At 42.1% G+C, this 20,717-nt stretch overlaps 1 protein-coding gene and 1 long non-coding RNA gene across 4 annotated transcripts in view; one reads left to right on the forward strand and one right to left on the reverse strand.

Annotated features, from left to right (window-relative positions):
* LOC309534804 overlaps window positions 1-20,717 on the forward strand; it is a 61,188-nt gene that overhangs the window by 25,134 nt on the left and 15,337 nt on the right. The window lies entirely within an intron of this gene.
* PTPN22 (protein tyrosine phosphatase non-receptor type 22) overlaps window positions 1-20,717 on the reverse strand; it is a 47,842-nt gene that overhangs the window by 22,922 nt on the left and 4,203 nt on the right. For 2 of the 3 annotated variants that reach the window (XM_082225358.1, XM_082225359.1), the window contains exons 2-6: window positions 17,451-17,561; window positions 6,438-6,546; window positions 3,841-3,917; window positions 2,551-2,646; window positions 180-218 (exon numbers count right to left, since the gene is read on the reverse strand). In XM_082225358.1, the coding sequence (XP_082081484.1) occupies window positions 180-218; window positions 2,551-2,646; window positions 3,841-3,917; window positions 6,438-6,546; window positions 17,451-17,561 (432 nt within the window). Of the gene's footprint in view, window positions 1-179; window positions 219-2,550; window positions 2,647-3,840; window positions 3,918-6,437; window positions 6,548-17,450; window positions 17,562-20,717 lie in introns of those variants that run through there. The other variant, XM_082225360.1, reaches the window with a different exon arrangement.

The following is a 20,717-nucleotide window of genomic DNA, read 5'->3' on the forward strand; positions in this document are numbered from 1 at the left end:
TTTTTATTTTTGCAAAGTGCTCAGTTTTACTTGTGATATATCATTTGGTTTTCACTTTATCTTTATTTAGCTTTTAGGAAATTTGTTGAATGATTTTTTTAATGCAAACCTCTTAAGAGTTTTTTTATTATACTAAGCTGTGTGTGTGTGCGCATGCTATCCATTAGCCCAGGGCTTACCTTCCCCATTTCAAATTCCATGCAAGCCATGACCACAACCTGGAGAGATAAAAATAAAAAGACACTTGAGCGCCATTCAGCTACACAAATGAAATAGGAATTTTTTCAGTACTGGGCACTTCCACAAGGTAGACCTCTGCCAATTTCTTTTCCTTCTCATTCTATTTTTATCATAATATGAGATAGCACGGTTCCATTCACCCCTTTGCTAGTTTAATATTTTCACTGTTGTTTCCCATCCAAACCAGTGGACAGTGCATGTCTGATATTTTGTTCCTGCATAGACCCTTTTCTTTCTTCATACTTTCCACCCCCTCAGTGGCGTAGCGTGGGGGGTGCAGGGGGGGCCGGCCGCACCGGGCACAGCATCTGGGGGTTAGGGTTAGGGTGCGCAAATTACTTGCCTTGCCCCGGGTGCTGACAACCCACGCTACACCACTGCACCCCCTACTTGCTCCACCTCACCAAGCAGCCACATCAAGAATCAAGCAGGGTGTGATTTTTGTAATTGTCCAGCAACATGCAATGTTTGGTGTACAGTTGCTTCTGCATTTGTTGCACATTTCCTGCACTTGCATGAGAGAAGCACAATAAGCCAGCCTTTGATTCTGCAAGACAGAGAGAGAAGAAGGAAGGAAGGAAGGAGGGAGGGAGGGAGGGAGGGAGGGAGGGAGGGAGGGAGGGAGGGAGGGGAGTTGCTGGGACATCCCATTTCACTCCAAGGGCCTTTGATGCATTATCTGGGTTTTGTTTTGTTTTGTTTTGTTTTGTTTTGTTTTGTTTTGTTTTGCTTTGTTTTTTTGCAAGCTTCTCAAATGATTGTGGTGTGTGTGAAATGGGAAGGTTTTTCTTTTTTCTTTATAGCTTTGGAATTTGTTCACCCAAAAAAAGTCTAGCGACAAAATTCTAAACTAGGCTTACACCAGATGCAAAGTCCCACTTTGCAACAAAGAAAAATAAAACAAATTTCCATGCCCAGCACGATTTCCATCTCCCTTCTCTTCCCATGGGGTCACTAGTTGAAGCAAAAGCACCAACTTCTGCATTGCAGTTCCTGGAGATAAAATGGCTCAGGTGTGCCTACAGTCAAACAAGCACTGAGGAGGTGTGGCAGTAGAGCACCCCCACTCCAAAGACATGCCATGTAACACATGGGGGCGGGGTTGAGGAACTCTTCCAAAAATAGAACAGTTCCACCACACCCTTGGATTTCCCACAGCTATACCTCCCTTGACAGCACTAATCAGATTTTTTCACAATAAGGGAACATGTGCATTAACCAGGAGGGAAATTGGGATGCGTACAAGTGACGCATGATGCAATATGGCTGCCCCTGCCCTCCAGTGTGTGCACGGGACATGCAAATATGCAGCAAGTGGCTGGTGGTGCCTTTGAGCAGAATTGTCACTTATAGAAAATGGCTGTGTGCAGTAGGATGGCTTAGATTTTTATTTTTATTTAGTAAGAACTCCATCCTTTGTATATAGCCAGAAGTCTCAAATCCTGGGAACGGAATAAGCTGTACATATTTGCTTTGTTTCCCTAATTTGTATGAGCTACAACATTTAGTTGCTTATATAGGATTAGTGGGTTTTGGAAAAACAAGGGATTCAATGTTTAGGCACTTTTAAACTCTACCACGTTGTCCAGAAATTATCCAGCAGCTGTTGTAGCTGTTGACTTTAGGCTCCTTCCACTGTTGCCAAGTCTCAGCATCTGCTGTTACTGTATGGGATGGGCTGTTGAATGTAAGCATCACCAGGGGGAGTTTATGTAAAAATGATCACTGTACAACTGCACATGTGCATGAATGCAAAATGTTGAAAAGAAAACCCATGATAATGCAGGCTAAAAGCAGGTTGAAACATGGGTAGCAAAATCTAGCAGAAAGCAATAGGTATGAATACATATTTGTGTATCACAATAAGTCATAACCTCATCACTAGTGAAGGAAGGAAACAAACAAACCATGATCTCTGGCTTAGAATTATATTTGAACCAGGAATTGTGGCCTGCTTAACTCCAAGCAAACCACAATCTGGCCTGGTTTGCACATCAAACTACACAGAACAATGGCTTAATATGCATGCATGTGTGTCCAGACCACTTCTCCCAAGCTGATTTGTTACTGCACCACACTGAGCTAAGCCATAGTGTGGATTAGTGTACCATCTGAAACTGGGCTTGTGGCTTAGTTCTTTCCTGACTAAACACAAGCTGTAACCAAGGTCTGTAAACTCCAGACATAGTGCAACCACGCCCTTGGCTTAATTCATTTCATGGGACCCCATCCCTCCCCTGGAAAAAGCAAGCAATGTTTGAATGTAAAACTGTAGGAGTGACTTGTGAGTAGCACTGATCTGGAGCTTACCAGGACTTTATATTCCCAAATCATCCTCCAGAAGTCAACAACAGTTGTGGGAAGGGGGCCCTGAGTAGCTATGTAAGTCTTTGGCTCATACACACCCTAAAAAGGAAATAAATAAAATACAAGTTTTTGTTAAAAAGCATCTAGGTGCAAACCACTCTGGAGTATTTTGTATTTTCCCATTATACTGTTATACGCCACCCCAATCTCCGACTGGTGAGAGATTCCAGGGGTACCTGGCACACTGATCACTGTCTGTGTTTCCTTTTGGAACAATGAGGCACAGCAGAGACTGTGGTGTCTTTATTATATATAATTTATTTACACATATATACAACACAAGCCTAGATGGAGAGAATGCAGAGCATTCACACCCCAAGAAGGTCCTGTCTCCTCTATTGCTGCAGCTCCAGATTCTAAGAAACCCCAAACATTGTGACTGACCCTCACTACAACATAAAACAGGCCACCCATTTTCTGCCCCGCCCCCCTCTAGCTTGCAAAACAGACACAGAATTCTAACTTTTTTTAGACCCAGGAATTTCAGGGGATCTGGGCACCCAAAAACTCGTAACAACATCCTGAAATTGGTTGTGTCATTAACTTCAGAAGGACTGCAAAAAAAGGTTGTGTGACTTCCTGCTGTTAAATGGGACAGAGAACTGTTGAGAGGAGACAACTTCCTTAGAGTGCTTCCTCAGTGAGAAAGGCAGTGGAAGGAACTCACTTAGCCTAGGATTAAATTAGAAGCCCAAACGTAAGATATTTCAAAGGTCCTATAACTTTTCAAATATATTTTCATTAACCCGCCACTCCTGGGATCTCTTCAATGTGAGGAGCACTTTCTCCATTAAACCATTTGCATTCTCATATAAACCTGACTAAGGATTGTGGGTCACCAAAGCAGCACTCATGAGTGCTGTTCCAGGCGTCACATAGGCCTTTCCAGTTGTCTCACGGCCACCCCTTCTACTGAAATTAGGCTAATAGAAGCCTTCCATTGTAGCCAATAAGAGGCTTTTTTTCAAGCCTAATTGCAGGTTGGGGGGGGCAAATTATTGGAGGTCATATGCAGCTGTGGTCTGTCGTTCCCATTATTGACTGATTGCACTGTGTACATGCATATATTATGTGTGTGTGTGCAGTACCCACAGCAGTTTTTTTTCCAGTTTTTAAATGTCTCCAGGGGCTCAATGTCCGCTTTAGATTATTAGCATATGCCTGTATTTTTCACTCAGCAGAGCCTACAGTCCATGAGAATCATGTGCGACAGGCCACCAAATGAGGTACTACCTTGATAAAATTGGCATTGATGTAATGAGAATCTTTGTCAGACGTGATAAGTGAGAGCTTCACTCTGCTGTGGTCATCTATAGGGAAGAGCAAATGAAACAACTTTCAGCTGCATTATATAACGGATCCTAGAACAGTAAATCCAAGTTAAGTTGCATTGTGACAGTTGCTTTGTGAGAGGTCACCCTTAAACCCTTTTGTCACCCAACTGCACAGGCACATTCCAAGCACTTTCACAAGGATGCACTTTTTTTAAAAAAAGTGCTGCTCCCCATAATATTTCCTGGCCTGAACAGAAAGAGAGAGAGAAATAATTAGCAGCACAGTTCATGCTCATTTGCATCACAGAATGTTCGGGTGTGTGTGTGTGTGTGCGTGACCTTAGCCTCTTCTGTGCGGCACCAACAAGGATCAAAAGAGTTTGTTTTGCACTGTATTGGAGCAAAAGGTTGTTCCTGCCTAAGTATATGCACCACTGCGTATATTTCCTTCTCTGTTTCCTGCTTCCAGAGTGTTTTCATCTCCTGCCACACACCACTCCATCCCCCAACCACGTCTATTTCCATCTCTTCCACAGAATATCTATATTTGATATTAAATTAAATGGTGTTGATAAATTGTATCTAATACACTTGGGTTGGGTCCAAATATCTTCTCATCCAAATGAAAGGCACTTCTACTCATGAATGGGCCGAGTAGCTGATTCGAACATACACAGCTGCAACCCCATGCACCCCTCAGAAGTGGAGTTTTGAGAGGCTGCAATGGGAAGGAGGATTTTTGGACCCAAGCCTTTGAAAGCCATGTTTTGTTTAAGTGTGCTGCATCCAATGATGCAGTTCTGTTCATACAACAGACTTGTATGAACATGGAACTTCCTATCATGGAACTTCCTCTTCTGTTCCTCTGCAGCTCTCAAAATCAACTCCAACGTATTGGAGGACACACACACACACACAAAGAGAGAGAGAGAGAGAGAGAGAGAGAGAGAGAGCAGATTTTGAGAGAGCATGGTGGAAAAAGAGGAAATGGAAGTCCCATTGTGTGAGAGGAGCTCTGCTTCCACAGTACTGGATACAACTCAGTATATCCAAGAACATTTTCATCTGGCAAAAGGTCACAAGCCACTCCGATCCTCATTTTATTCCTTCACAGGAAGCATCTACTCATGTGAGCAGCTTTAATGCCCAGGAGTTCGGAGAACTCAAGTTGCAGCTTCCAGAATGGCAAAATATAAATTACGTATCGTCAAAGTTGTTACGGCTGAGATCTCAGAGAGGAGTCTATGTTGTTTAATTAAGGGAAGAACTGCAAATTATTTCAGCAAACATATTTGCCAGTTACTGATAATGCAGGGGTGGTGAGTGGACAGTGAATGTGCTTGACCCTTCCTTGATCTGCCAGTGACAATAGTGCCAAACAACCCCTCCCCAGCTGTTCCACAGTGAGGAGGGGGAGAGAGGAACTAGATGAAGAATTGTGGGAGGAGAAGGGTTAAGCCAACTGATGTTCCCCTCTAAAGGTTCCCTACTTCTGTAATAGCATTACAAGTAAAATATGAGGTTAGGAAACTATGTCAGCTAACTAGTGGGTAAAGGTGAAGGGACCCCTGACAATTAGGTCCAGTTGTGACTGGCTCTGGGGTTGCGGCGCTCATCTCGCTTTATTGGCCGAGTGAGCCAGCATGACTAAGCCGCTTCTGGCGAACCAGAGCAGCGCACGGAAACACTGTTTACCTTACCACCGGAGTGGTACCTATTTATCTACTTGCACTTTGACGTGCTTTTGAACTGCTAGGTTTCGCAGGAGCAGGGACTGTGCAATGGGAGCTCACCTCGTCGCGGGGATTTGAACCACCAACCTTCTGATCGGCAAGTCCTAGGCTCTGTGGTTTAACCCACAGCGCCACCCACGTCCCTAACTAGTGGGTAGTTGTACCCTGATCAGACGACAATCACAAGTGAATGAAACAGTAAAGAAAGAGAGGAAAAACGAATGACTGACCTAAGAAGTCTATCAGCATGCAAAGGTGAACATGAGTCATGGAACCTATACATATTAAGAGCCTTTTTCAGAGAATGCGTATTGTTTTTTGTGGTCAGAATGTGTCAAGGTGACACATTTGTTATGCTCAATGTACATAACCATCACTAAGGTATTGCATCCAAACCAAGGAAATAGCATTTTCCCAGTTCTCAGAATGAAAACATTCTTCTCCGCCTCCCACCCCGAAGACCTCACTAGAACAAACGCTTTACCTGAGATGCAGAGACGCAATAATATCCTTAGGTTAATTTAGGATCCAAGTTGTATACATGATATTAGTTATAACAAGCACAGGGGCCATTCACACTCCAAGGCTGTGTACACACTCTACATTTGAAAGCACATACTTTCCCTCAAAGAATTCTGAGCACTGACATTTGTTAAGAGTTGCTGGGAACTGGAACTTTGTGAGGGGTAAACTACAGGGTTTTGAGGGAAATAATGTGCTTTAAAAGTAGAGGGTGTACACATCCCAAATACACATCACCTCATTCATACAGTGGCTGGAAAGATTAAAAACTACGGTGATAAATATTTAATTCCTTGCTTACATGGCAAGATGTCCTTATACCGGTTCTTGCTGATATTTTCCGGCTGCTCAGATGTAGCCGTTGGGTAGATTTTGTCAGCTCTGTAGGTTGCCGATTGCCTTTTCAGTTTCTGTTGTTAAATCATAAAGAGAGATTACAAAGAACATATAGACAGTGTCACTGGCCTGCATCTTCCATTATTTCCTGACTAGCCTCTCTTGAGACAACCACATAGAGAACCAAACAGTCGTCATTACTTTGCAGTGTGAGGCTTCTGAGAAGTGGAAAGTTTGTGAACCAAGCAGGAACCATGCACAGCTCAGGCACATATGTTTCTGATGTGGCTTCATAGAAAAATACTCGTTCCGCAGGCGTCGCACAGGTGTAATGTGGTGGAATAATACACTCTTCAGACACATGTGGAAAATATGAAAATGCTTCTATTGACAAAAGAGAAGAAGCTCAACTATAGCTCTGTTGCTACATTTTCCCCACACAAATACTGGTCCAATCTTCCTGCTTTTGAATTGTCTGGAAACCCAATTCCCATGACACAATAAAATAATCTTTTGTCATGGTTGTTATTGTCATATACCATCCTGGGATCCTCTTGGATGAAGAGCAGCTTAGAAGTTCTTTAAACAAAACAAACAAATATATACATAAAACAGAGTTCTGGGGATTTAAAAAATCTGAGATGGCAGAAATATTAGTAGAATTGGAGTACAGGAAACTGCCTTATATGGAGTCAGACCATTGGTTCATCTTGCTCAGTATTGTCTAGGCTGACATGCAATGGCTCTCTGAATTTTAGACTAGCTTCTCTTCCAGCCATACCTGGAGAGGCCAAGGATTGAATCTGAGACCTTCAGCATCCAAATCAGATGCTCTACCACTGAGCTAAATTTAGCCAATTTTGGCACAATTTGGCAATCCTCAAAGCGTTTTATAATTGCCACTGGTTTCCCATCTCCTCCTGACCACTGTTACAGAGAGTGAGGAACTACAGTGTGTGATAGTAACTGGCATAGTGTCTATTTACATACATTTTATTCATGGTTTTCAGCTGCTATACCTTGTCCTGCTCTCTACCACTTTCCATAATATTGCCCAGCACAACAACCAATCAAAAAAAGTCAACATTTCATAACAAGTCATGACACAAAACATCTGCTCAGTGCAAAACTCAGGGCTGGAAACCAAGCCTTATGAGGAACGGTTGAGGGAGCTGAGTATGTTTAGCCTGGAGAAGAGGAGACTGAGAGGAGATATGAAAGCCATCTTCAAATATTTAAAGGGCTGTCACATGGAAGATGGAACAAGCTTGTTTTCTCTTGCTCCAAAAGGTAGGACTCAATCCAGTGGCTTCAAGTTACAAGAAAGGAGATTCCATTAAACATCAGGAATAACTTTTTGATGGTAAGAGCTGTCTGACAGTGGAATGGACTGCCTTGGGAGGTTGTGGACTCTCCTTCTGGCTAGCACTATTAGACAACATCGTGAGATTCACAGAGCAGTTCATAATTCAGTTGAACATAAGTTAGTTTTATTTGCAGACAATATACTTTTGTTTATTTCGGAACCTCAGACTAGCATACTCATCTTGATCCAAATGACAGGCACTTTTGGTAAAATATCAGGTTATTCTGTTACTTAGTCCAAATAAGAATCGATAACAATAGGTCAAAATTTATTTACACACTCATTCAAGAAATATCAATTTTGGGTTCCCCTCTCCTGAATCTATTTAATATCTAGGTATGTTAATACCAAGAGATATAACACAGTTAGTTACATTTAATATGAATAAATTAATAAAAGAGGTTTCTTCAGATATCATTAGGTGGAAGTCATTGAACCTTACCCTTTGGGGAAGGGTGAGTGCTCTCAAAATGAATATTATTCCCAGATTCATTTATATCCTGAGAGGACTCCCAGTTTCTACATCAGGATCAAAGGTAAATTCATTATTTAGGAAATGCCTTTGGAGCTCAGCCACACTAAGAATATCCTTGCAGAGAATGCAGCTACAAATTAAAGGAGGCGGTTTCAGGAGCCCAAGTTTGGAATTATATCACTATGCTTACCTACTGTCAAGTACTAAATATTGGAATCTCACTGTGGCCTTAATCTTCCGATGTGGGCAATCCTAGAATATATGTACATAGCACCTTTGGTTGGCTAGAAACTACAGTGGTACCTTGGAAGTCGAACTGAATCCTTTTCAGAAGTCCGTTTGATTTCCAAAATGTTTGGATACCAAGGCACAGTTTCCGATTGGCTGCAAGAAGCCTCTGCAGCCAATCGGAAGCCGCGGAATCCATGGCGGATGTTCGAGTTCCAAAGAATGTTCACAAACCGGAACACTCACTTTTGGGTTTGCAGCGTTCAGGAGCAAAAACGTTCTACTCGCAAGGCGTTCAGGATCCAAGGTACGACTGTATTAGGAGCTAAATATTTGAAATCTCAGGTGACTCTGGAAACAATTAAATCACTTTTAAGAATATGGAATATATTGGCTAATAAAAAAAAAATTGATCCATTTTCCCATGTTTGTTAAGAGGCCTGAGAGTTGTTAGGAGATCCCTGTTCACCTACACAGATCAACAATTCCCAGAGTTACCTGAGAAGAGGGATTTATTATGGAGCAGGAAATGGAGCAGGAAAAATGTTACATTATAATCCCATAAACACATAAAAATATCTATTGAGCTTTGGGTTCTTGTAGTCCAAAGCTTGACTTTCTTTGTTGCCTTGTTAGATGAGCATTTTGGGAATTCTGCATTGTACATTGTTTTTAAATTTTCCGGTTTTTAATTATTTTAACTGTTTGTATTTTTTTTTATCTTGTTGTCACTTCGAAACTTTTTGTATAAAGCAACTAACCAACATAAAAATAATAATGCATCTTCACAGCATTGTTAACATCCATTGGGGAATTGTTTTCTCAATATTTATTTATTTCTCTTCCAGAACAGCATACACTTTCCTAGTTATTCATGAAATTAATCATAGCTCTGTCATTGCCCAGCCTTATATTAGAAATAAAAGCTGTTAATAATTTCCATATATCTCTATTCCATTTTTCTACAGATTGCCATGCTTCCGTGTTCTTTATTTCTTTGTTTCTTTCTTACTTTCAGTCAGTATTCTAGCAACTGCTATAAGATTGCTAACCGATATCCACCACTTCACAAATTGTTTAGCAGTTCTACCTGTGGAATTAGCATATCTCCAATTATCTATAATATGACTTTTAAAATGCCTTTCCATAAACCTTTTGTAAGTATGAAGAAAATCATAATCTTTACAGTTACATCTCCAACATTTACTGGAGGAAGCAGCATACATTTTCTTTATTGCTGCAGCGGTGTTACATGCCTGCCAGAAGACTCTAGAGGAATTTTCTTTAACAACCATTTCTCTTCAAATTGCAGCCCCTGCGACACAAACATATTTCCCCTGCACGATAGGCAGTGCCTGAAGAGTTATGTTATCCCACTGTTTTTCATGAGATCATAAAACCATCTCACTTCTGAACACCGGCATCAGGACTGCTCTCTGTAATTCTCCTTCCCATTGTTTCATACAGCCACACTATACAAGGGCTGCACAGGCACCAATATACTACAAAAGTCATTTATCCAAATTCATATATATGTGTTTGCATTTATATTGTTCAAAACAGTTAAAATCCTAGCCACTCTACAGTCTCATTGCGACATAAAAATAAATTATTTAAGTGCAAATACCAAGACCAAACTGGTGAATAATCTTGCACCTTATGACTCTCCTTGCTTGTTCCATAGCCATGACTATCTCCATATTCCATGGCTTCACACACCCACACCCACCCACACACCCACACCCACACCCACACACACCAGACCTCTTACTTCTGTCCAGGGGTTCCAACTTGAATAAAATATGGGGGAGAACAGGTAAGCCCTCCCCCACATAATCAATTACAAGACACGGTGCAAGCACACAATTTGAATGGCAGTGCCCATTAATTTTGCAGTTATTTTATAGCGGGGGTTGCAGTTATTTTATAGCGGCAAGAACCTCAGCCCCAGGAGCTGGCTCCTATGCTCTTGGCGTTTTCTTGATGACTCCCTATAGCTCAGCTCTGACAATCTCCCCTATGCAAAACTGTTAAATATTCGGAAAAAGTCAGAAGCCCAAGGTAGTATAAGTTCCTCAACTAAGTTTATTCAACATTTGACAGTGACAACAGCTCACTCATAGGAACACAAGAACCAAACCGACTGGACAACACAATAATAAACCTGAGCAATGAACTGACCGTTGACAGTTGACAGTTGGAAGTGCATGCACTTACTTGCCATTAGAACATTCGCCCACGATTGGTTAGAACGCGCCTTGTAACATAAAATGTGTTAAAACCAATATATGACAAAAACATAATGTCTAGTCTGTTTGGTCTAATGAACTACTAAGAAGGCAGCTTCCTATGTTCCCTCATCTCAGCACTTGAGATCTTCTGCTAAGATTTGCATCCTACACTGAGGCCAGGGTGGTCTCCACTTATAGCAGGGACCTTGCAGAAGCAGCAGTAACATTGTGAAACGCCCTAGCAAGAGGGAACCATACTGCTTCCTCCTTGCAAACGTCCTGAAAATAGCCCCCTGCACCTGCAAATGATGATGATGATGATTCAGTTTATTTGAAAATAAACTGGTTTGTTTTTTACCCCCTGGCTTTTGTATGGCTTTTGTTGCTTCTTGCTGTTCTTTTTGTTTTTATTGTTTGGTTTCTTTAAGTAGCATCAGTTTACATACAAGATGTTTTATTAGTTGTTGAACTGCTTTTAGAAATTCATATGAAAAAAGGGGCACATTTTTAAAAAATATAAAAATAAGCAAATCAATGGAGCAGGAGGGGAAGAGAATCGCCAGTCATGCAGATAGAATCTACATGTGCACAGCTTCAACACACTTCACAGCTTTCAACTGACAACTTAACAGTGGACAAGAGTACAATGCACAAGATCAATATAATGCACACTCCCAACACACCTGTGCCCCTGTGCCCACCATCCAATGCCACCTATTACAGGATTGTCCCATATTTCAGTGTAAAATGCTATGTCCTGTATTGAAGCAGTTCTGTCCTATATTTCAGGTCTCCTCCTCCTCCTTGTCTGTCTGTCTGTCTGTCTCTCCCCAAATGCATGTATTTGAAATGGTGTGAAAGGTCATGTATTTAAGCTTTGGGTAGCCAAGCAGAGACAGACTTACAAATTTGTGTGTGTGTGACAAATTCCAGAGGGGCATGTTGTTAGGCTGCAATAGATTGTAATGGATTGCTCTGAAGTCACTTCAGCAACCAGATGAAACAAGAAAGAGCCCCACCCCCTCAACTGCTCTCCCCACCCCACCCTGTCCTGTATTTTGCCAGAACCAAGGTGGCAACCCTCATTCATAACAACAGGGAAGTTGCAGGAATATACTAACTACTATATAATAACTACTATCTGGGCTGCATCAATAGGAGTATAGCATCTAGAACAAGGGAAGTAATAGTGCCACTGTATTCTGCTCTGGTCAGACCTCACCTGGAGTACTGTGTCCAGTTCTGGGCACCACAATTCAAGAAGGACACTGACAAACTGGAACATGTCCAGAGGAGGGCAACCAAAATGGTCAAAGGCCTGGAAACGATGCCTTATGAGGAACGGCTAAGGGAGCTGGGCATGTTTAGCCTGGAGAAGAGGAGGTTAAGGGGTGATATGATAGCCATGTTCAAATATATAAAAGGATGTCATATAGAGGAGGGAGAAAGGTTGTTTTCTGCTGCTCCAGAGAAGCGGACACGGAGCAATGGATTCAAACTACAAGAAAGAAGATTCCACCTAAACACTAGGAAGAACTTCCTGACAGTAAGAATTTGTTCGACAGTGGAATTTGCTGCCAAGGAGTGTGGTGGAGTCTCCTACTTTGGAGGTCTTTAAGCAGAGGCTTGACAACCATATGTCAGGAGTGCTCTGATGGTGTTTCCTGCTTGGCAGGGGGTTGGACTCGATGGCCCTTGTGGTCTCTTCCAACTCTATGATTCTATGATTCTACTATATAATAGTTTGTCCAGGAGCTGATGGCCTGCATGTTACATTTGCCATAGGAAAGTAATTCACGATAATGCTACCAAAATGCAGAATGAAGAGCTGTGGGTGGGGGAACAGATGAGTCAGAAACTCATTGCAAAACAGTTCAGCAACCCCCACTATGAGAATCATTGAATCACAAAGATGGAAGAGATGCAAAGGTCATCCGGTCCAACTCCTCAATTGAGACAGAAGCCTTTCGACCCAAACATTCCTAAGAGATTAGTCTAGATTCATTCCATGGGACCCTCATTGCAAGATTCATAGGTCTGACTTAGTATAAGGCAGCTCCCTGTGTTCCTATGGTGTACTGTTACTTTAATATATGTAAACTGCCCTGGAATTTGATAGTGAAATGTGGTGTGTGTGTACAGTGGTACCTTGGGTTACATACACTTCAGGTTACATACTCCGCTAACCCAGAAATAGTGCTTCAGGTTAAGAACTTTGCTTCAGGATGAGAACAGAAATCGTGCTGCGGCGGCGCGGTGGCAGCGGGAGGCCCCATTAGCTAAAGTGGTGCTTCAGGTTAAGAACAGTTTCAGGTTAAGTACGATTTAACCTGAGGTACCATTGTATAAATGCATTTCTCCCCCAGTCTTAATGGTATCCAAAACCTATCATTCCTGCATCATACAGTCAAAATGGGCTGAGACAAAACTATTTTAAAAATGACCAAATGAATGAAATCCTAACTGGCAGGATAGTAGCTCTGAAGTTGTTGAAGTCTGGATGATCCATGTCACATTTACCATAGAAATGAAATGGTGGAGGAACTGCCTGAGCTGATCTTACCCTTGGGCTCTTCCCTCTTTCAATAATCAGAATGAATTCTAATAGGTGCTCATTTTGGCACCCCGAGGGGCTCAAAATTCAACAGGTTCTAGGATAGGGAAGGTGATGAGGCCATTCTCATGCTCTGCTGACCTCTACCCCTCTGTCCCTGTCAATCTGTCAATCACACTCAACAAGGGAAGAAAGGGAAGCATCACTGGCTTGGATCAACAGGCTGATTATGTATCAAAGGTCTATCACACAGATGATGGAGCAAATTTATTTTCTTTTGCTCCAGAAGATAGGGCTTGAACCCCATGGTTTCAAATTTCAATAAAAAAGGATTTCTGCTAAACATTTGGAAGGACTTCTTGATAGCATTGAGCTGTTTGACCATGGAACTGATTGCCTCAGAAGATTGTGGCTTCTCCTTCATTAGATGCTTTAAAGCAGAGGCTGGATAGCCATCTATCAGGATGATGTAATGATGGATTTCCTGCACTGGCAGAGGAACTGGTTTAGATGAACTCTGAATTCCCTTTCAACTCTCTGATTCTGTTACTGCAAGGCCTAAGCAACGGAAGTTGCTTTTAATGGTAGGCCTCAAGAAGGGAACATTTGAAGCAAGAGTATGCATGTCTCTCAGCATTACCTTGCCACTAAGTAACCTTCACACATATGACATTAGGGGGTATGTGTCCTACTTTATAGAGGACAGTCCTCTATTTCAAAGGCGACCAAGTCTAGTTTAAAGAAAAAGAACCACACAAAGCAAGAGGAGGGGTCTTGAAGTTGCCCATCAACATTTAGTTATCTGGACCACCAACCAAGCAGGCACACAGGTCATCTGATCACAGTCTTCCCCACCAAGGTGAAAAGCACTGTATTTCTTTTTAATTTATAATAATAATTTCTAAATTTGTGTCTCTATATAGTACATGCAAATCTTTTTTCAAACTGATGTCACTCTTTATTGATGAATCTTAAGTAGTCACCCTAATAGACAGAGTTCCCAGGAGGAAGAGGTGCTATCTTTACCGATTAATCACTACCAACATTCACTAACACAGGGGTTGTGCTGTGTGGAATAATTCAGGTTTTCTCGAGGCTGTGTGAATTGACTCACTTATTTCCTAGTAGAAAAGGAAATGAGGGAAGAGCTTGGAAAATGTCCACCTGCATTCTCAATTACATTTAAATTTTCTCCCACTATAAAACTGGGACAGGTCTTAGGTGGGGTGGTGGATGCTCTCCTGTTGCCAGTGTAAGATTCAGCTGTAGTCCAGTCAACTTCTGAATATGGAAAGAGGGCACCATCTTGTTCTTTGCATCAAGCATCAACATTTCTTTGACTAGCCTTGCTCCCTTTTCATTCCAGTTGCCTGTACACCCTTAGCCCCATAGGACTTCATGCCTTGGTGGAGGGAGGGGGGAAAGTTGTATCACACAAGAAGCTCTGTGGGCATTTCCACAAGCAATGCCAAGAATGCTTTTCAGTCTGGAATGAGTCACTTGTGAATGTTATTGATATGCATGCTCCAGGATTTCAAGGGCAAGTCCTGTCTCATGAACCTGTTAGAGTTATTTGAGAGAGTCAACAAGCATATAGACAGAGGTGGTCAAACTGATACAGTGTACTTAGACTTTCAAAAAAGCTTTTAACAAAGTACCTCACCAAAGGTTCTTGAGTAAACTTTGCAGTAATGGAATACAAAGAAAGGTCAAGAGTTAGGGGTGATCTTTGTGGTGGCCAAGTTTGCTGATGATATGAAATGGTTCAGGGTCATTAAAACAAAAAGAGATTGTGAAGAGCTCCAAGAGGACCACTGTAAACAGAGGGCTCACCCAGAATTCCCTTTGTACCGCATTTTTCAGGCACAGGCATTTCCCACAGAAAACCACCACTGCCATTTGCTCTGATTCAGCCGTAAAACATGGGTTTTCCCAGGGAAAAGCAGGACAAAAAAAATAGGTCCACTTTTTCTATGCAATGAATATAGAAAAGATTTTCTCTCAAAGCATTAGAACTTGTGGACATCAAATGAAGCTGAATATTTGGAAGAATCAAGACAGGAAAAATAAAGTTCTTATCTGTGCAGGGCATAGGTAAAGCCACTTCTCTAGGAGACAGTGATGGCCACCAACTTTGGTGGCTTTAAAAAAAGATTAGGGAAATTCAGAGTGGACGCAGCTATCAATGGCTACTAGCCACAGTGGCTATGTTCTACCTCCACTGTTGCTGGGAACTGCAGGTCGGCAGAGTCCTATTGTACTCATGTCCTGCTTGCGGACGTCCCACAGGGATCTGGTCTGCTGCTGTAAGAATAGGTTGGTTCATGAGATGGGCCATTGGTGTGATCCAGCAGGTTTGGTGTGTGAGTATAAGGAATAAAACTGCTTTAAATTGGACTGGCATTCTAGGCAATACAGATCTTTCATCTGCATTAAAAGTGAGAAATACAACCTTCTCCCCCCAGAAACACAAACACATAAATGAAAGTAACTTGAAGAAAATCACTATTCTTAAACACTTTTCTTCACTGATACCCCATGTAGGCTTTTGTATTCATAAAATACCGGGTCGTGCCAGAGTGAGCGTCTTTCAGTCTGGCAATCCAGCATGAGGACTCATGCCAGAGCACTGGACCAAAAAATGGGACATACTGGGATCCAAACAGAAGCTGGGATTGGCTTCTGTCATCCAGACACTTGGGGGGGGGGTAGGCAATGTATCCTGCAACCCACCAAACACTTCCAGGTGGCTGTACGTCCATTGCAGGGCACAGCCGTGGGGGACAAGCTGTCCTTCAAATAAATAATGCCTGCCACCATTATTTCTTTCTTTCTTTTATTTAACAAAACACATATATTGCTTATTTGTAACAAAACCTCTAAGCAGTTTACCAAAAAAATATCAGTTTTAAATACCATTTGTAGTCTTCTCATGGGAGGCCTCTGATAAGCCTTGATGGGTCAGACTAAAGGCTTGTCTGCCTATCTTCCCAAATATCTATGGGAAGCCCCTGCGGCCATCGCTCTATATTGTGGCAGTGAATTTCACAGTTTAACGAAATCCAGAAGCCTCACTCCCTGACACTCTCCCCCGCTCCAGTTTTAGCCAAATCATGCTTCCGCCACTCTGGGTAGCCTTCTAAACATAGATTCTAAAGATAGGACTGACTTTCAATGTTGGCAACATGGGGTGCCTTGCCCACACCCCAGAAGGAGGTCCACTGTGCATTCCCCAGAGTACCCTGCTCTGCTCCACCTCCTTACTGTTCCTGCAGTTCACCTGCCCTCTTCAAGAACACAAGCAAGGAGGAGTAATTTCCAGAGAGGTAGCTGCATTCATTCATTGTAGCAAACCAGCAAAGAGTTATGACACCTTAAAGGCTGTCATATTATGGCATAATATTTCATGGGCTGCAGTCCCCTTCAGCAGATACATGATCCCAAATTGGCAAGCATATATGCGCATGATTTGGGGAAATGAGGAAATACTGAGGTCAGAGGGAAAAAGAATACAGGCTCTGACAATTCTATTAAAAGCTAATGCATAATATAATGACCATTAAGAAAGCATTTTGTCATAGCACTGGATGTCTTGGCATTGGATAGAGGAGGCAGACTGGCAGACTTCGCTCCTGCCCTCTCCTCCTGGGCAGTGGTGCACATTGGGCTCAAAGGGAATGTTGCCTATAGCATGGAGGTGGAAGCATTTTGCCCAAGGGCCCCCCAAACATGGTGTCAACACTGGCTATGTGACCATCACAAAGGGGAAAGGGCCAGGATCCCCACTAGCCCCCATTGGCCACCTGTAATCCAAACACTGTTTTTATCTCCCCTTGTTAGTAGGAAATTAGCAGCAAATGATTTTGCAATCAAGTCAAAAGCGATAGTAATACAATCTCACAAGAAGAAACAGGAAGGACCTAGTTTTGAAACGGTAAAGCACGTAAGAGCCAAACAGTTAAATACTTTTGCACCTTCGCTCCTTCAACGCTGCTTCAATGGTGCAGCTAACTGTTTACAAGCTAGAAGACTCAACAATTGTTAAGCCGCACATTTTCCACAGTAGCTGAAGGTTTCCCCTTAGAATGAATTCAGACTGAGAAATATCGCTGCTGTTTACTTACCAAAAATTCTTTAGTGAACTCCTCTTTGTTGAGCTTTCTGCTTTGGGCTGTTTCCAGATTTTGCGTGATAATTTCTCTTTGATCCATTCTGTAAAACCAGGTGAAGTTGAACTGTTAGAGATAAAGATGGACATGACAAGGTCATGCTTCAGTGGAAACTACAACGAGGGGGGGGAAGTTCCTGTTGAAGTCTGTGGTTTACTTACTTCATCACAAGACCTAAAGGAAATTAGTATGTGTGTAGCACCCACTGTGGGGAAATTAAAGAATTATTCCACGCTGGGCCCTAGTGCCTCCCTTTACAAGAATGAAATAACACATCGTTTTTCAAAGAGAAAAGGCATTCTGCTTTGCTTGCATTGATTCTGCTGGACTTGCCGCTCAGATTAGATTCTTGAGAACCAGGTCATCCTTGGTCTGAAGCAATTTCCACTTGATGAACTGGAAAAATCTCCCTATAAAAATCAGCTCCAGAAAAGCTGCATCTGATCCCTGATAGAGGCCACCAAAGGGATCATTACCAAGGTTCTCTTCAATCACCACTTTGAAATATCTCTGTGTAGATAAGCAGCCTTCTCATTCATCCATCTCCCCCTGGAGAGGTGGCTTAACTTCTAAATGCATTAGTCACGCCTCAGCCCTAAACTTTGCCGGAAAACTCCAAAACATTCAGTCATCGCCGCCCTTTCACACGGCCTGGGATGAACTTTGTGAAGCCACGTCAGAATCAGACATTTGTGTTAGAATGTTGAAGTTACACAGGGGTCAATGAATAAGAGACTAGCCAGTTCCTGGAATGCATGCTGTCTGAGTGACTGTGCTGTGAACATCCATACACTTTCCAGAATATCTTTATTCAATCACTGCTTTTGGAAAACTAACTAAAAACAGAATCCTGGTTATACTTCCTACTTAACTCACAAAACTACTATGCAAGAAATGCAGAGCTATTCCGCCAAAGGGGAACATGGCCCCCAGCTGTTTATTGGCTTCCATATGTGGATGACTAATAATTGTGATTTCCCATGTGCTGTGGAGAAAATCAGATAATCAAAATAGAATCTAAATAAGGCAAAGTTTATTCCTCTCCAATTTGGCTTTCACCACAAGGGGTTTTGACGGAAGAAAGCACATATCAACCCAACACCATTCGCTGTTGATTAGAAATGATCCCAAGCATCAGCACTGAGTTCAAATTTTCATATTAAAATGGGAAACAACATCTCACCTATATATTGCTGGACAATACTGAAATTCCAATAACATTCTTGTCAGCAGTGAATTTAACAAACCAAATAATTCACCCAATGAAGGGCCAAAATACAAACTGGCTCTTTGTTTTAATATAAAGAATGCCCTTCCAGTTCACATGAGAAACAATATATATCAGCCACAACAGTAAGCAGATCCACACCATACATTTAAAGCACCATACATCCAACACACATTCAAACCACATGACTCCCCCCCCCCCAAGTATTCTGGAAGCTAGGGCTGAGGCAGAAATTTGATTCAGGTAGCATTTAAAGGTGAATCTATTCAACTGCACTTTTTGAAACAGTATGAGAACCAAAACACAACCATCTTTTGAAAGTCATAGTTACCCAGATTTTTAAATGCAGTTCTCCAACCAAACCATTGTGGAAATTTGCTTAAAAATGAATATATTAATGAAACAAACATAAAATTTTATGGTAGTAGTGCAGTGCTTCTCAAACTAGCTGATGTGGTGAACTGGCAGTTCCTCGCCCCGATGTGCTAGGGACCAGCAGCATATTTGTGCCATATTTATTATCAGATTTACATAGGTAACTGTCTAAAATAAAAATAGTAGCAACACTTAGCACAGAGCAAAGGTAGCCAATAATAGCAAAACAGGGCAGGCGCACCTGACGTGTGGCTTCCAAATGTTGCTGAACTACAACTCCCATCAGCCCTTCCTGGCATAGCCCACAACAAGAGACTTTTCCCATACATTTAATCACTCTAACTGTTATGTACTGAAGTTCTCACCCTGGGCCAGCAGGGGGATACTGTAGACAGTTATGCAAATAAGGGATCGAAAGTAACGTTCAGTGATTGGATAGTTTTAGAAAATTGTTACAGTTACATGGTACTGGAGCTCTATATAAGCAGGCTGACTGAACCCTTCAGCTCAGTTCTGTCCTGGATTGTGAATAAACAAGAGCTGTTTGAAGAATCACTGTGTCGTCTGATATGTTCACCCACAACTTAACACTAACCCCACCCCCACCCTCACTTCTTTCACTCCATAAAGGAGTCAAGACTCTGGACCTGGTGTGTTTTTCCTTTTTCTAAACAGCAAATCTCCTGTGCTGAAGAGAGGGAGGAGAAATATTCATGTTCAAGTCCCCACACACAGCTGCAAAGTTCTCTGAAGGACCGTTAAACTACCTTTCAGAGCTGCTCTGGGAAGATAAAATGAGCAGGTTTTTCCCTCCTGGGCTTTTAGGCTAAAAATAAACTACTAATAAAAATTGGCAGTGCACATTCGCTTGACACATGCCTCTGTTACTGGGAATATGGCTTCTAATCAAGTTAATAACTGCACTTTTCCTTTGCCAGATTTTGCATTTTAGCCACTATAGGAAAGATGGTTTTAAATTGCAGCTTACAAAGTGGATTTTCAGTGTGCACTTCTTATAGATAATTCATAGAATCATAGAGCTGGAAGAGGCTGAGGACTATCTAGTTCAATCCCATGCAATGTTGGAACCTGCAACCTTGGTGCTATCAGCGCCACGCTCTAACCAACTGAACAGTCAGCTCTCTCTGGAGCCAATAAAACGTTGCTATGTGCAGGGCTTCCTTGCAGGAGCAGACCTCATGAAGCAAGAAGAAAAGTCTCCACAGAACTCAGATGCACCAGAAAAGGCCGAGGGGTTGACTGAGGGTCAAACCCGGCTTTACTGGGTGCTTTGAAACCAGGGCCAGCCCAATACATTTTGTTGCCAGGGGCAAAGGACAAGACTGTGCCCTCCTCTTATGCCACATGCAGAATCTGGACTGCAGTTACTTCATCACTGGCCTCAGACAGTGTCCACCACAGCGAATAGCAGGCTACCTTAGGTCATGTGGAGCTTAGGAAGCTCACAGGGGAAGGTGCAAGATTGGCTTCATTATGCCCAAATCAATGAGGTTTTTAAGCTGGATAAAAAAACAGGATTCCAGGTGGAAAAATCGAAACTTGAGACAGAGTTGTTAGAACCAAAGACCAAGGTATTATCGAGAATGTATAACTTGCTG

Source organism: Podarcis vaucheri (genome assembly GCF_965113315.1).
Source record: "Podarcis vaucheri genome assembly, chromosome: 6".
Classification (NCBI taxonomy): domain Eukaryota; kingdom Metazoa; phylum Chordata; class Lepidosauria; order Squamata; family Lacertidae; genus Podarcis; species Podarcis vaucheri.